Source organism: Terrapene carolina, unplaced genomic scaffold (assembly GCF_002925995.2).
Source record: "Terrapene carolina triunguis isolate 2854851 unplaced genomic scaffold, T_m_triunguis-2.0 Scaffold84, whole genome shotgun sequence".
NCBI lineage: Eukaryota > Metazoa > Chordata > Testudines > Emydidae > Terrapene > Terrapene triunguis.
Genome location: NW_020664435.1, coordinates 22,827,629 through 22,844,857, shown reverse-complemented (window position 1 = coordinate 22,844,857; position 17,229 = coordinate 22,827,629). Strand labels below are relative to the sequence as shown.

At 38.2% G+C, this 17,229-nt stretch overlaps 1 protein-coding gene across 4 annotated transcripts in view; it reads right to left on the bottom strand.

Moving 5' to 3' along the window:
- Positions 1 to 17,229, bottom strand: part of DGKB (diacylglycerol kinase beta) — a 463,387-nt gene that overhangs the window by 281,815 nt on the left and 164,343 nt on the right. For all 4 annotated transcript variants that reach the window (XM_024209048.1, XM_024209050.1, XM_024209049.1 and 1 more), the window contains 2 exons: positions 14,678 to 14,751; positions 5,544 to 5,618 (listed from right to left, as the gene is read on the bottom strand). In XM_024209048.1, the coding sequence (XP_024064816.1) occupies positions 5,544 to 5,618; positions 14,678 to 14,751 (149 nt within the window). The remainder of the gene's footprint in view (positions 1 to 5,543; positions 5,619 to 14,677; positions 14,752 to 17,229) is intronic.

Here is a 17,229-nt window from a genome sequence, read left to right as displayed (position 1 = left end):
CCCCAAGCACCTGCTTGTTAAGCTGGTGCCTGGAGCCGGCCCTGAATCCTATTTACGGACCTATTTAGGAATCTATCACATAAAACAAAACAAAAACAGTACAGGGCAGTATATGCTAATTAGTGATACACCACCAGTCAAACATGGATATGAAAGGATAACTCTGATGTAGAATAAATGACCTCCATTTGAGTGAAATTCATTTAACCTAATTAATGCCTGAGTACAAACACATAGTAAAGAGGCACTGTACAAATATGTAGTAAAAAGACATCACATGTTATAATTAGCCTACAATCTAAGTTAATAACAAGACACAGGAGGTGGATGAAACAAACAAGGATGAGTGGGGAGAGGGAAACTGAGATAAAAATGATATGAACATGTTACATATAGATTAGGTGTGTACACAATGTAGCTCACCACCTGCCTAGCCATTAACAGACAGTGTTCTGTACACTGCACAGCAGAAATCAGTCTTACGGAAGGATTTATTAAAAGGAAAATATCACTTTACAAATTTTGGAGAGAAGTTTATAACACATGGAAGAAACTACGGAGTTGCTTGTGGGAGGAGATTAATGTACTACAGGATGGAAAAATAAGTTGCTGGAGTGAAGACAGTGGTTGATGATGCATGAATGTAATGGGTCTAGTTGGCAGAGCGCAGCTCAGTTGTGAAATGCCTTAAAGGTGGAGATGTTCAGTTTCTATTTATATTTGATATGATGGAGAAAAGGAACCAGTGAAGGGTCTCAAAGAGCAGGGTGACAGAATTGAAGCAATGAGTCAGATGATTTTGGCAGTAACTTTTTGAATGGACTTGAGACTAACAAGGTTACAGTAGTGAGGCCAGAAAGGAGGAGATTACAGTAATTTAGATGCTAATTAAAAAAAAACCTGGATGGGAGCTTTGGCACTCTGGACAGACAAGAAAGGGTGGCTCATGATTCTGTTAAAAATACTTTAATATAAACAATTCAGTTGTCAGGTAACACAGGGTATGTACTGCATATCTGTGCATTTAATACTTTATATACTCCCTTCCTTTATTGAACAACAGGGTAAACAAGTTGTTGAAAATATATACGTATGGACGAGGTTTAAGTTACACCTGCTACCATTTATTCTGAGTTTTTATCCACTTGTATTATATTCTTAGGGTTTCAGTTATGACAGCAGCAGGGGGCCATGGCAGGCTAAAGATTTTCTTTGGGTAAAACATATCTCTTTTTAAAGAGTCCTTAAGAAAAATCATGGACTCACAATTTTGTTTGGAAAGCTGTGCACCACCACCTTTACTTGGCAACTTTTGCCTTCTAAGAAACAGTTCTAGAATGTATATCTACTTCTCTGAAAGGCCCCATAGATCCCTGGATGTGTAACAACAAAATGAGCATGAACACACTGCAATAATGGATTTCAATAATCAGGGAAAAACGGTCATTCTCAAAATAGCTCTGTCATTTGTGAAGTCACAAAGGTCAAGTTGCTATAGATTTCCCACTGCACTACAGAGAAAGTTGTGAGGATTCATGCTGCAGACTTATGATGTCTTTTAAGTGGATGGTAGGGAAAGTTTTTGTGGTACAAACTTCTGTATGAATTCCTAAAAATGACATTTTACCAAATTAAGTGCTTAACACAGTTAACACAAGTACAGTTTTTGTGGACATAATTCCCATTATCAGGTATAAAATAATATAAATTAGACATTTTAAATAAAGCACTTAATGTAATATGGAGTCTTTTCAGATGGACAAAGCCTTTGAGAAATGGTGACCTCTCTACAGTGTCATATGGGTCTACAGTCCAACTTCTATTCATCCAACTAGTATTTACCTCTCTGTAAGGTGAATGATGACTGAATTTCAGATTCTTCAAGATCATTAAATCCACAATAACAGTTGTTGACAGAAGTAGAAGGCTCCAACAGAGATCTAACAACCAAACACGGAAACTCTTTTCAAGGCTAAAAACACAGGTGCTAGTCACAAATTACACAATGTATCAGCCTGGCAATTTTCATGTCACTTTGTTAACTGTGGCAGTCTATAACTGTGCAGTACCTTTTATACTTGTCTTCAGCTGCTGCATTTGCAGGGTTTTGCACCCTTATCTTTCTGCTCCCTAATAAAGAATGTCTAAACCATTAATTAATGTGCCAGTGCTTAGAGAACTGCTGCTCCTAGGCTGAGCAGCAGTTGATTTGGGGATCCTGCAGCTGGTCTTTGGTGAGAAACTAATGTCCCTGAGTCAGATGTGGTGTGATTTGTTTATTGACATCATGTACATGTTTTTATCTACACTGTGTACATGAGTGCTCTCAATCTTAAACTGAGATAGAATCAACCACACACAGCTCTGAAAACTGTAGCTTAGCCAGTCTGAGAAGCCACCAGGATGTTGTAGACTGGGACGTAGGCAGTTAGACCTAGTAGTCAGAGCAGTGGTGATCATGTCTAGTGCTCAGATCAGTGAACCAGAGGTCAGAGAGGAGACAGAGTCAAGCCAAGTGTCAGAGACGGAGTAAATAGGGGTGGGACGTAGAAGCAGGGATCTGAAACAAGGCTGGAGGGCAGGGACCAGGAACAGGACAGGAAGGCAGGAATCAGGAACAAGGCAGGGCTCAAGAGTCAGGTGAGAAGGCATCATTCAATGTAGCAGCCATCCAGAGATTCACCTAGTTGCTAAGACAACTTTCTGTGCCTCTTTCTGGCTTAAATAGTGAATCTGAGGCAACTGAAGAGGCCGTAAATCTCCTCCAGTGGAGAGCTTGGTGGATGGTGCCTATGGTGAGCTATGCTCCACTAGCCCACACTCTCTGCTGGTACAAGCAAGTGGCCGAATGGTGGCTGAAGACTGCCTGGGGACCTGTGTTTGAGACCCCTGATCGCTTACACAGGAGATCTTCTTCCATCCTCTGAACTGCTATAGAATATCTCCCTCCGAGATGACCTGAGCATTTCCCAGTCAGGATACAGAGAGCAGCAACAGATCCAACACATTGACCTCTACTAACCTGTTACTGTTCAGCAGATTCATTATCATATGCACAGTAACTGTTGTTCTACATCTCCTTCAGAAATGCTTTGCTGAATAAGAGAGAATTAGTGGGGAAAGTTGAATCCACTGTTTCCAGAATGTATTTAAACTCTTCAAAAAATTACAGATATATGATTCCATTAATGGGCCAACCTTGACCCTGTCTCCATCTGGGCTGAGGCTCAATTGGTACTGCAGCAGCTCAGTTCTGTGGATGGGCCCTCTGTGGCAATATGCTCTGGGAAAAGGCTATGGGCATTCCATCAGAGAGGTGAGGCTGAGGGATCCAGCCAGTGGGTTCTAATTGCTTCCACGGAGGGCTACAGCTTCAGACCCGTTCTGCAATCTGGGGCTTTCCTACTCTCCTGGTTCCCTTGCATATCTGTTCAGTGCTCATAACAGCACAAAGATCCCCAGTGAAAATAAACTGAAAACTTTCAATTAATGATAACTGAACAGAAAACAACGAAAGTGCACGGTAATAATATAAATATTACGTAAGTCTGGTAAACATATCTGAAGTGAAATGAAATGCTCAATAAAACAGTCCCAAGAGAGACAATTTAAATGGATTATGGTGATCATGAAAAATGTGAATAAATAATTTAAAAATAAATATTTATGTTGCATTTATATAGCCCTTTTCGATTTAGTAATAGTGGTGGGAAGCGTATACTTCTTGATTATTTCTCGTTGTGGTATTCAACTCCCCTCCATATTTCCCTTTACTTGAAATGCAATATGTGGTGAAATTTAATAAATGTAAAGTTTTGACTGACAATCTAAAATAATTGGCTTGTGTTTGATAAAACGCCTATGTGAAAGCAAACAAAAAATGGGTAAATGAATTAGATAATGGGTTTATTCAACTGTCTGGAGTTTCACAGAACCAAGTTCCTGTAAAAGGGACAAATTATATACAGTCCACACCCTAGTGCCTGAATGAAGAAGGGCTGGTAAGAGATACCTGGAAACATATGATTATTCATTTCTATAGAATGAATAAAAAAAACTTGATTAATTAAATGCAATACCTGCTTGAAAATTGATTACAAATTTCTTCAAAGAAACACTAAGTAAAACAGTTAGTTTCCCAACTAGAAGAGAAATTCAAAAAAACCTAAAAAAATACCGTTATGGTTCAAAGAGAGATGGTGTTTGTAAGTTGAGACTCCCAGTTTAGGGCTTTGAGTCTGCACTTAATACTGCCCTCTTGTGCTTATGCCTTAAAACACATTCTCTCTTTATATCACCACAAGTTATCTGACAAAATGTTACAAAGTAAAATATAAACTACAATTACTGTACAGTACACAGAGGCTCCAGACTTGGTTTGATTTTTAAGTCTCAATTAAAATTACAAAATAAGCTAAGTTTGAAGAAAGCTATTTCAGTAGCTTTAAAAATTGTCAAGTTGCTACTCAATCTGAAGTATGGGGTCTGAAGGATTATACAATTCATAAAATGGTGCAGGGTGCTCGTCATGCCCTCGTAAGATTTAGCAATAACCCCCGATATAGTATGCTATAATTTCCCAATCCATTCATGTTACGGGTGAGTTTAATGAAAAACAAAAAAAAACCTAAAGTCCTCAAAACAATAAAAGCAAAAAGCAAAAACCTGCCTTTGCATCAGATGCAGGAGAATATCACAGGCAAGAAAAAATATATAATGGATCCCAAAGTTTCAAGGTTTTTCTAATATATTTTTTCTCCATTCCACAGATTCTAAGTTTCTATTTTCCTTTAGAAGAAACAGCCAACACAATACAACACATCTTGAAAACCCAAGTCTTAAAAAACCTGAGCCTGATTTGCCCTCACTTGCACCAATTGTACATCAATATAAAACTGCAATGATATTAATGGATTTACACCTGATTTACATTGGCATAAAAGGAGATTCAGGCCCTGAGTCTCCAGCCTTCATAATGTAAGCAGCAATGGCAGAAACTCTTTACTATACCATTCTTAGTGACTTAAAGTCACTCTAATTGGTTATATGCTACCCATTCTGCTCCTTCCACTGGGAGCCTGTTGGAAGTGGGAGAAGCAGGGAAGGGGCATATCAGGGGGTAGACTGGAGAACCAGTCAACTGCCGTTTTTGTTCCCAGTGGCTCCAGGACTATGGAGTGAGAAGGTGCCTTAGGGCCAGTGTCATTTTTTGGGGAAAATATTCCATAGTTAGGAGACAGAAGGAAATATTTCTACCACAGCTTTTTGAGGCTGCTCAGATATATGGAACATTAGAGGCAGTCATGAGGTGAGGGGGAAATCAGAGTACAGATTTGACACTGGGCTATCAATACCACATATATGATGTGTAGTTTTATATGTGAACATACATATATAATTTTTGTCATTTCTGCAGTTAATACATAAATATGTGCTGTTGACACATTCAAAACATACCATATCTATGTGTATCAGGCTGTTTATTTAATTATGCAGTATTTTATTAAATGAGTTCCTGGTAATGCTATTAGCCTTTGACTTACCCTGGCATTGGTCCATTTCCAGCAAGACTGTAAACTTGACGAGGATTTAAAAGGTACTGAAATTTTCTGTAAATTCTGCAGAGGAGAAAAAGTTAGGGGAAAAGTGCTTAGTAATTTTTTTTTAAATGAATAAGTTATGCTTTTGGATTATTTAAAAAAAAATAAAACAAATGAAAGAAATTTGGATAAAAGAACTTAAGCAGTTAACATAAATTGTACCTTAATAAATTTAATAATTTAAGATAAAAATCTCACATTATTACAATAAAGCAAATCAAATATATGAGTGTTTCTATTACAATTTATATAGCCTTGTAGATGTGCATACAGCTTTGCAGGTATAGCATTGAGACAAGGTTCAAATACAGAGTATATAAATAACAGGTAAGTAGACATCATCAGCACATGGGTGGGATAGGTATGGTGACAAAGCATGAGATGAGGCAAAAAAGCACTCGGGAAAGCATTTGGGTACAAAATTTTAGAAGCAAAATTTTATATCTTCAATTAATTATTGGCATAATATTACAGTCATAATTAATTGTGGATGCAAATGCTAGCATTTAGACATCTACTTGATTTGAGGGTGCAATCAGATGGCAAAGTAGTAGTGTTTTTACCCACAAAAAAATACAAAATCATTTTTATTTCATTTTTATTTTTCCCAGTGTTTTATATATGGGAATTTTGGGTTGTAATAATTGGAGCTGTCATGTTCTGACCATTTATTGAAAATATGTAGGAATGCAAATGGGGAGCACCTGATAGGGCAGGCTGATCCAGAAACAGGAATCATCATGAAAAAAGTTGTGGTCATTACTAGGAGACAAAATTAGTATGAAAGTGCTGAGCAGAGGGTGCATGGGGAGAGTACAAGTATAGTAGGAAAGCGGATCAGGGATGTATGAGGCAGTCATGAAGAGGCTTAAAAAGTTAAAATTAAGTATGTTTTCCACTTATAGCAATGTCACAATGGGACTTATTGATATAGTTATATAAAGATTTGTCGTATCCCATAACCAAAAATAGCCATCAAATATTTATTAGGATAAAGAAAACAATTTTCAAAAAGGTGGGCAACACATTTTTTTTTATTGTAAACTTTTTGGGACTAGCACAATGGGGTCTATGTTCATGATTAGGGTTTTAGGCACTATGATAAACAAACAAAAAACAAGTAATAACAATAATAATTTTCTGTTAAAAATCAAGGCTATGTCTCCTAAAACCAGGATACATGTTTTATTTCACAGTATTGAATTGTTTAAATAATTCCTAGTAATGACTACAACTAGAATTGTTTCCTTGTCATAAATATTCTTTTCCACTTCTCACTCATGGATGAGAAAATTCCTCATGGAGTGGCCCTCTGACATGAGGACTGGGATCTATCATACTAATTTGAGTTCATAAAGCCTTTCCTCCTCCTTGTAATTTAAATGTATATTTCCTCAGAAAAACTGACATTTGGGAATCACACATTTTAATACTGTATTAGTTTTTTTAACCATAATATCTCTCTCTTCCTTATCTGCTCCTTTTTAAAAGTCTCTGTTTAGTTGTTTTTTTCCCCACTCTGCTCCATTTTCACCCTATTTTTCCATTAGATTTTTCCTCTCTGCTCCTTTGTCCACAGATGTTCCCCTAAGCAAAATGGGAATCTAATAACATCTGAACTGAACTTTTGAACTTACAATGTTTGAATGGTTTCAAATGAGAAAAAAACAAAGTTGCCTGTACATAATCTCTATGTACTTTTTTGTAATAAATGTGTAATTTACTAGGGTAGGAGAGGGAAAGGCTTTATATAAACAAACCTCTTAAAATATGGTCATCTGTAAATGACCATATTGAAGATTTTCTTTAAAGTACGATAATTTATCAATGCTTGTCAGTCCCTTGATAAATCACCTCACCCACTTTCACTCATTCATATTACTACAGCCCTGGTATCAGTCATGAGAGAAAGTCAATGGGTATGACTGGCTTCATCTTGCAGATGGGCAGACTACTCTGAATTATCATGATCATTACTAAACCAGACATGTGACAGGTGGATTTTAAAATGCTGTCTGTCTTTTCACAAACATTAGGCTATAAAGAGTGCAGTATCTTATTCATGAGAGAGCAAACGATTGCACTTTTAATTTGCTGGCTGGTGTACATATGTGCCACTGCTCTTTGATGGGCAGACTCTCTCCTAAGAGAGCACCAACCCAGAATAGCCAGTAGTCCAGTTAGGACACAATAGGCAATCTCTCTTTCAATGTCTGATGTTAGACCTGCTCTACTTTGTGTAAATAATTAAATATTCATTGGGCCACAGACTAGGAAACTGACTCTTTAGTCTGGTGGTTAGGGCACATCACTGGTGAGTGCCTTAAATGTTCATTTATTAGCTATTTGGGGTGGGTCACGACTCATCACCGATAGTGCTGATTTTAACTACTACCTGTGCACAGTTTACAGTGAGTCAAGTGACATTCTTACTCAATATTTTCACCACACTAATAATCTTCGCCTGATCACATTGTAATGTAGAGACTAGCGAATATTCTTATCACTGCCCTCTTACTTGAACATATCCTATTCCAGCCAGTAGATATGTTCAAGTTAGCACTATCAGAATCATTCAGTGATGAGTCATGGTGAACCCACACATCTTGCTTTCTACTATTGTAACACTAAGATTTTAATAACTTACGCCTTTATGTATGTTACTCTTTGTGCAAAAGCCAGATCTCGGGAATGATTCATTTCAGTTCATACGTTTACCAAGGAGGAAGAAATTGCCTGTAAATGTTTCCCTTCATGCTAAACTATAACTGGCTGAAACAATATGAGTGATATGCTCAAGATTGGGAAATGGACAGTTAAATAATTTCTCTGCCCCAGTTTGATATGTACAGAATAATTATTCTGACATGTTCTGATCAAATAAGTTGCTTTTACATATAGAGAAGGAGAAATAAGGCACCCTGCCTTGTGACTGGGTTTGGGGGATGGAGGACTGCAGACAGAGTCACGAGGCAGAGTGACAGGTAGCGCCATTGCACATAGCTCATTGGGCGGACTGCTACATTGGGCTAGGCTGACTTTCTTGGGACTAAAATCAAGCCTTTAAAAGAATAAGACAGACAATAATCTACTGAGAGGCTAAAAATCATCTCTGTAAAGGAAAGGTGACTAGACTGGGAGGAGAAGTCAGTCATAAGAGTGGTGCATTGGGGCATTCATATTTAGGTGAATTTAGCTTTAAAACATCCATACTGACATGGAGAAAGGAGTAGAGCATAAGGCATAGTGAGATGTACCTTTCATTAAAAACTTTAAAAAGTAGCAACGTTTCCTGCTAGGACATTCTGAATTCAAAAAGCATATTTTTGATACATGGTGCAGAAACAGTTGCAACGCCAAATGAGAGTTTATGAACCCATAGTAGTCATAGCTGGGACCTTGGTTGGGTAGCCACTTTGAACCAGTTATCTGAAACAGCCAAGGTCAAACATCATCCTGTACAGCACAGACACTGAACGTGGAGCCAGCAGGAAATGTGAGTGTATGAAAGCTGATCTCCAGTGCATCCCTCTGTGCACTTGTCAAGGAAATAATTGTCCAAAATCACTTGCTGTTCAGACAAACAAAATGGCAAATGAGGAAGGGAAAACTCTAGCATCGGTTATCGCATAACATCTGTATGATTTAGTAATGATGTTACATGAGAAATGTAACCTCTAACAATAAAGATTCTTGGGAAGTAATGGGTGCCACATGTGTAGCCATTTGTCAAAAATCACTTTCTGTTGATTAAACTATTTTGTCAGTGAGGCAGTAAATCTACGTATTTTATTTAGAGAAAACAGAAAGTTGCTTTGATTAGTTAGATTTTAAGGATACACATATAGAAATGTTCTCAGCTCTAGGCTGGATTCTAGAACATCTTTCAGACTAAGTGTGTTCTCAACCACTTAATTTCCATTTTACGCACACAGTATTTTTTAAATCATATGATTTGGTTTAGTATGTGAAGGCTATCTTAACATAATTGTGAAATTTGCTGCACTTCTATGTAACCTCATTTATAATGGGAATATATGTTTGGTACATGAAAAGCTTGAAATTGTCAGTTTAATCTTAATGTTATTTTCCTATTATTATTTATTTAATTGTATTTTTTTCTAATCCTTCATAAAGACATTTTCTATACAGCTGTAGTGTATCCTTGGTCCAAGCCAATGTTAAAATGTTGTAAACTGAGAGTCACTATCTAGCCCACCACTTAAAAAGAAAGTATAATTGGAGTAAGTTTCATAGTATCCTTTATTACATAAATATATCTACTAGTTCAACTTTTTTAGTTTACTGGTATATAGATTTCTTTAAAATCTCAAGAATAAAATTGTATTAAATTATATACATTTGCCAAACCACTGCTTATTGAAAAGAATTTGAATTTTATTACCTGTAATCAAGATAATACTAGACGCTGTTGAAGAAAAAAAGAGGCTCCTAGCCACAGTAAATTTTGTTCTCTGAATATGTTGCCTCAACAGATCAACATGCTGTGTGAATGCCCTGTGCCAATATTCAAGAAGATACTCACTTGCCCTACTCCAAACTATTCCTCAGTCTCCTTCCCTTCAATTTCAGAAGTGTGGCTAGCATAAGAAAGGAACTAAGGGAAAGTTACAGGTATTTATAAAATTAGTTCTATAATGCTGAAACAGAAGGGTATGTGTACACTTCCCAAAAGGCTACCTGCATTGAAATGGGTTGGTACAATATGGCGAGGGGGTAGAGTCTCTGAGCACGAACTTCTACATTGCTATTTTTAGCCCCACAGCACAAGCGCTGTGAGCCCCAATCAGTTGATTAGATTTACTGCCATGGGCTTGGGATTTTTGGTATTTTTGCTGTGTTCATGTACCCACAGTCTCACAGTAGAGATCCGCAGAGACAACATCATGAAGAACTATCGGATTCTTAACAAAATCTGTGACAACCTTTCTTTATTGAATGAAACTCGATTAAAAATTGTAGCTCAGCTCATCATGATCCATCAAATAAAGAAAATCCTAAGTAAAGACTGTAGAACAGCTTTCAGTAAAACATCACCTTAATCTGAGTGAGCCAAGATAATGAAATTCTAGTCTATAAAAATTAGGTATTTTTACATTACTGTAATTTCTATTTGGGGAATGTGCCATAGCTCATAAACCTTATATTTCAGCCACTTAATAGTACACTGCTGTTGCTGAAATAAGTGCACACACTAATATGGAGTCAATATGACTCAGTAGAAAATGTTCTTCCCTCTGGACCAGAAGTTTAAGGGTACAAGTCTCATGCAAGACCTAACCTAATTCCCAAATCTGACATTGCAATGAAGTACTAAAGGAAAGAGTTCTTCTATAAAAGATTCCACTCTTCAGATGAGATGTTAAGCTGACACAGTATTTCCCCTTACCTCCTTCAAGTTCTTTAAAAAAAACCCACAACAAGTAAAAAACAAAAAAACAAAAAACCAAAAAACCCTAACTACAAAAACACACCAAAAGCACATTTCTTCCAAGAGACCTAAAATCACTAGTTCTCCTTTCAAACACTATTTTACTAAATAACAAAGAAATCCAGCCTCAAAAATCCTGGGACTATCAAGGGACAACAACAAACACTGCCAGTTAGTCATTGTGGTTTTGTTACATCCTATCCTCTACCTTTTAGCTATATAATGTCAGGGGCAGAAACCATGCACATGATTCTATACTGCCTCGCGCTTTGAGTAGTCACATTTACACCTGTGCAAAGTGAGTGCAAAGTGGGTATAAAGTGCTATGATTTCACTTTGCACAGGTGTGAATGACTATACAAGGTACAAAACAGTAGAGAAAAATGCCCTATTTTGCCCTGTGCAGCCCCTGTGTTGATGCTACAGTCTATAATTATCTGTTACCTGTCCTTGGTTGCTGTCCAGATAGCAATTCAAGAAAGGCATTCGAAGAAAATTAAAAAAGTAAAATACTATTAATATGACCAGGTCCTGAAGACTCATTCACACTTAAGATTTAATCCTTCAACACAACATGTGCCCTTAATTACATTCTTATTATTTTTCTGAAATGTTACTTGCATGAGATGAAATGACCACAGCAGTACACCTTAAAGATATAGAGCAAAATCCTCTTCAGAGGATATTTTGCATATGGGCCAAGAGCACAATTTCTAGCCAGATTAGGTCTGCCTATGGTGCAAAGATAGTTCCAGATTCATTTATGGACAGCCTCCTTGTGGTGATTGATTGGGAAGTCTCCATGCAGGCTATTTTAGATCAATTACCTGCCTTTGACACAATTAACCATAAATTATTGTTAACATCTGTATGGGTTATGCCAGTGATTAGCTAATTCGCTTGAGTTGCCCCATTTTTCTTTTCCCCTGAGCACTCAGATAGTAGTTTTAGTCAATTACTTTTTTGGTCTGAGAATCTCTCCAGTGGGTGCCACAGGGTTCTATTCTGCCACCTTTTGCCAATACAAATTAGGAGAGACCATTAGGGGACACGGTGAATTAACTGGGCTGTGGTGCCTTAGAATGCAGACAACACTCTGCATCACCATTTCATTAGACACAGAAGAAACAGCTGATCAGCCTTCTCAATATCTAGCCAAAACTGGGGAGTGGCTGAGACAGACAAAATTAAGGTTGGTGTTTGGGAGGTGGGGGTGAGTACTGGAGAAAAATGGCAGAGGTTATATTTACTCCTTCCCTTGACTAACAATTTGGGAGTCCTGTTGGAACTTTTGCTGCTTCTGGATATCCAAATAGCTGCAATGCCCAAGAATGCTTTATTTAGCATTTGGCTAGAAGACTGCAACCTAGCCTTCAGGGAGTGTCAAGGCGAGATTAAGACATTGGCCCTAAAAGCACTACCCTGGCTCCTGAAGTTGTATGATGACACTAGAATTTCAGTTTTAATTGAAAATAAAATTATATTTCTAGCACTCGTGGCTTTGAAGTAAATCTTGAAAATATGATTTGAGAGTAACTGATACAGGGATTTCTGCATGTGTTGCAGATAGCCTGACAAAGTAGTTTTAGGAGGTCTGAGCTGCCCCAAGCATCGTAGTGGGTGTTAGCTCTCAAACTTGCTGCTTTGGGGGGCCCAGCAGACACAACCTCGGCAGATGATTTGGGGGTGGGAAGGGGCTCTCTGCCACCACTCCGTCATGGCTCTCCTGGAGTAGTGTCTCTGCTAAGCTACACTTACACACATGCTTAACTTAACGCATGTGAATAGTCCCATTAAAGTCAATGTCACTATTGACATACATAAAGTTAAGCACATATGTAAGTGTTTGCAGGATCAGGACTTAATACTTTAAACCCGTTATTCTAATGCTTCCCTTTTGTAGTCCTCATAATATTTGGCCATTGTGGCCAGTATTATAATGAGGGTAGAAAACTTTTTTTATTGTTCATATTAAGGGTAGATTTACATCAGAACAAAATGTATATCTATTGCCCTTGATAGAACATAAGCCTAAATGGCTAACTATTATGGGAATTATAAAGAGAATTGTTAAAATATCAAAATTAATACAAGAGATAGAAGCCCAAATTAAATTATAATACTCCTGAGGGGATTCTGCATAATGCACGTCCGCAGAAAATGTCCCCTCGCAGAATTCCTGCAGAAAATGGCAGGTAAGCAAAGGGATGCCACGCGGGGTGGGCACAATTTTTGTGGGGGATTGCCCCCCTCCAAACAGAGGAAAGGCACTGGGGGGCACACGGGATTACGTGCCACTGCCGCCACCCCCATTTTTGCAAGCGCAGAGCTGCGTCTGGGCTCTGCTTTCTCTGTAGCTGAATCCCACCTCCTGGGTCCTAGTGCCAGTCATGCTCCCTTTCTGTGTACAACAATGGGTGACCGCAGTGGGGCTGGGTAAGAGGAGATGGGGGAAATGAGGGAAGGGGTGGCGAGGGGGAGAGACCATGGGAAACGAGGGGGGGTGGAATAGGTCAGGGGGAAGGGAATGTGGGAGTGAGGATGGGGATGGAGAAGAAAAGGGGATGGGGAATCACTGGGGTAAGCAGAGCCCGGCATGCAGAATCCCCTTGGCAACAGCTGGGGCTCCCCCATTAAACAGGCCCATTGAACTCTCACTCTGACAAGCCCTACCCCTCTACACATGGACCACTCCAACAAGACCCACACACCCAGACCTCCACCCCACTGATCCCAACCAGTTGCACATGGACCCCCACCCCATCAAGCCCCACTCCCCCAGCACCCAGACCCCCCCACTGAACCTACCATACCCAGACCCCCTCTGCTGAGCCCCAACCACCTTCACCTGGATCCTCGCAGAGTCCCATTGCCCCTGCGCCTGGAACCCCACAATGAGCCCCTGTGCATCCAGATCTCCCACTGAGCTGCCCGCACCCGGATTGCCCCACACAGAAACCTCACACCTAGATTTCCCCACACTAAGCTCATCCACACTTGGATCCTGCTGAGATGAGCCTGCCCACCCACACCTGGTGCACTTGGTGCAGAGGGCCAGGGCCCTGGGGTATTTGTGGAGCAGGCGCAGCCCTTGCACTGTGTCAGGGTCAGGTGGAGCCTCACTGCCAAGTCCCTGTACCGAAGGAGGTGGGGGCTTCAGGCTGATCTCCCACCTCAATGCAGCCAGTGGCCTGTGCTCCCCACTGCCATGCTGGAGCCTGCACATTTATTTATTAATACAATGTGCTGAATTTTGCAGAATTTTAAAATATTGTGCAAATATTTTTTTAATTTTTTGCTGCATAATTTTTAACTTTTTGGGGCAGAATCCCCTCAGGAGTAATTATATAAATACATCACTGAATATAGTTAATATTTGGGGTCTTGAAGCAAAAATGTTGCACAGAACCCCTCTCATCACTAACTACTGTACTAATACCTCTGCTGAAAAGGATACTACGGATGTCCAAATCTAAGGCCTCACACTGTTAAAATGTACTCCAAAAGTCATTCAAACTAGTTGCTCTAGATCAGTTCTTCAGGTTGTCAACTGCATTTTGACACAAAGGATCAACATATCAGAAAGACTGACACATATTTAAAATAAAAAAAGAAAACAGCATACCTTTCTCCTTGTTTCCCCCCACTTTTAGGGTTGACAAAAACTAAAAGCGGATGAGTTCCTGGAACCGGAGTGATCTAAAAGTAGGGAATAACACATGCCTTCATTAATGTTGTGTGTTGCATTCAATTTATCCTACAGTAGACAGAAAGCAACAAGCTTAATGCAAACTCAGGCTGTGCTCCTGTAACTGTAATCCAGTTGAAATAATTCCACAATTTGCAATAATTCCCTTTTGACTGATTTTTTTACAAATTGTGCCATTTATTATTCTCTCTCTGGCATACTGTTGTGATGCCATTTTAAACATAAGTTCCATTGAAATCAATTCAGCATTGGCACATACAAACTATATACCTAAATAAAGAATGTACACATCTGCTGATGCAAGAAATTAATGACTTTGATCTGAGAGAGCAGGTATATCCCATGGCAGAAAAGCAATAAAGAAAACACAAGGTCTCAAGAAAAATGTGTCTTTTTAAAACAATTTAAAACTAGCATTCCCTGTCCTTTGGGGTATGTTTTCAGCCAAGTCTCCAGGTGTGTCTAAACCTAAACTATGTGAAATGTTGAACCTAAAGGTTACATCACAAGATGATCAGTATTTTTTTTATGTTACTAACCCTCACTAATTGAAATGGCATAAAACCATGCATTTTTTTTAAAAGTGTAGCAATCAGTACCAGTCAAAGATAGAAATACTAATATTGGAGAAGTGAATGCTCTCTATCTGCTTCCCCTCCCTCAGTTGGGGATGTAACATAATATTGACATCAGTTTTTAGCTTAGAAGCAAAACTATCACCACCTTAGTAGACAATATAATTGCGCTGCACTTTCAGATATGGGGCACATCCTCAGCTGATGTAAATTATCATAGCTTGATTGACATAAATGAATTTATGAAAATATTCACCAGCTGAGGATCTGATCCTGTATCCCTTTTCAATCCATTAAGCAACAGTTTTACATTAAAGTTCTCCACACCATTTTATACAAACATTACATGAAAAAACACCTTAAACGAACATTAAGGTTGTAAAGTTGAGCACTCAAGTTAGCAAAAGCCAGTATTAAGAATGTCCCTGCTCTCAGCTGTAATGTCTGATCCCCGTGGCAAAGTCCTGTTCAGCTCCTGTAGCCCTGGGCTGGAGCATATTCAGTGCAGATGGAATCTTCAGGGAGTTTATTTGCTAAACTTTAGCAAGTCTCCACTGAGTATGTACAAACTGAGATTTTTCAAAGGTTTATAAATTGGCCAGATTAGGTTGATTTTTGCTGGAGACAGCAAAAAGCACATACTGAATAAAAAAATCAGTTTCTCTATCAAAATTCAAGTCCTTGCTCCAAAGCACTGAGGCACTAGTGCTTCTAATGAAATAACTGTACTTTTTTTTTTAACATTGGCAAAATAAAGTATTTCTCCTTAACATTATTCTCTGAAATGGTGAAACCTTTTCAGTGAAAACTTCCAAAATATTCAGTCTAAGACAGACATATACCATGGAAAAATTCAGTTAAAGTTTGATAATGCAATAAGCAACTGAAAAAAGGTCTTACAATGTAAAGTGTCAGGCAACCTTACTTATAGATAGCACTACCAGTTCCACCTATAATTATATACAGAGTGGATCTGATTCTGATCTAATTTACACCAGGGTAAAGTCCAGTGAAGTCAACTTAGTTACCCAAGTGTAAAACCAATACAACATCAGAAGCAGGCCCAATATACCTATACAGAGTATGCATTGGATGTTTGTGCATCAATATACTTTGGATATAAAATTGCAGGATATATTAAAGATTGTCATATATTTATTTCTTATCTATAATTTTAATTAATTTTAGTTGTTTAGTCCAATTCCAGTGATGTTTGTTCCTGTGAACCAATGATACTCATTGTGACAAAGATGGACTACCTATCTGAAATCCCTTAGGACTCAGGTTAATTAATGAGACTCATCTTAAGGTTACACATGATCTATTACTTCCTCTAATTAGAAATAATAATCCTGATCATTATGCTGGTTAGCTAGAAAGAAGTAAGATTAATGTGCTTAACTATGATTAATAGTCTTCTCTAAGTAGCACAGATCCTCAATGCCACTGAGTTACCTGCACTTTCTTCTGTGATTATGTTTTTTTCTTGATACTTTTCTAAACAAAAAAATAAATCTCATAGATGCTATTATTTCCCTTTCAAAGCTTTTATATTTCAAAGTCCAACCATATTATCATAGGTAAAAGTTCTTGGACCATCTAAATAGCCTAATAATCAATTTCTATTCTATTCCATTCTGAAAAAAATAAGGTCTCTTTCAATTAATTCCTTATAGCTTTTCTAAATGACTTTTCTAAATAATGTAGACATTTCCAGATAATTCAAAATGCAACCTGAGATTTAGACTAAATTAGTGAACATTTTCATGCCTTAATTTAATTTAAAGAAGGCCTTCCTGAAGTTACAGAACAGGTCACTTAAATTATCTGGGCCCAATCCTGCAGTAGAAGTCTTGCCATTGTTTTCAATAGGAGAACACCAGATATATCTTT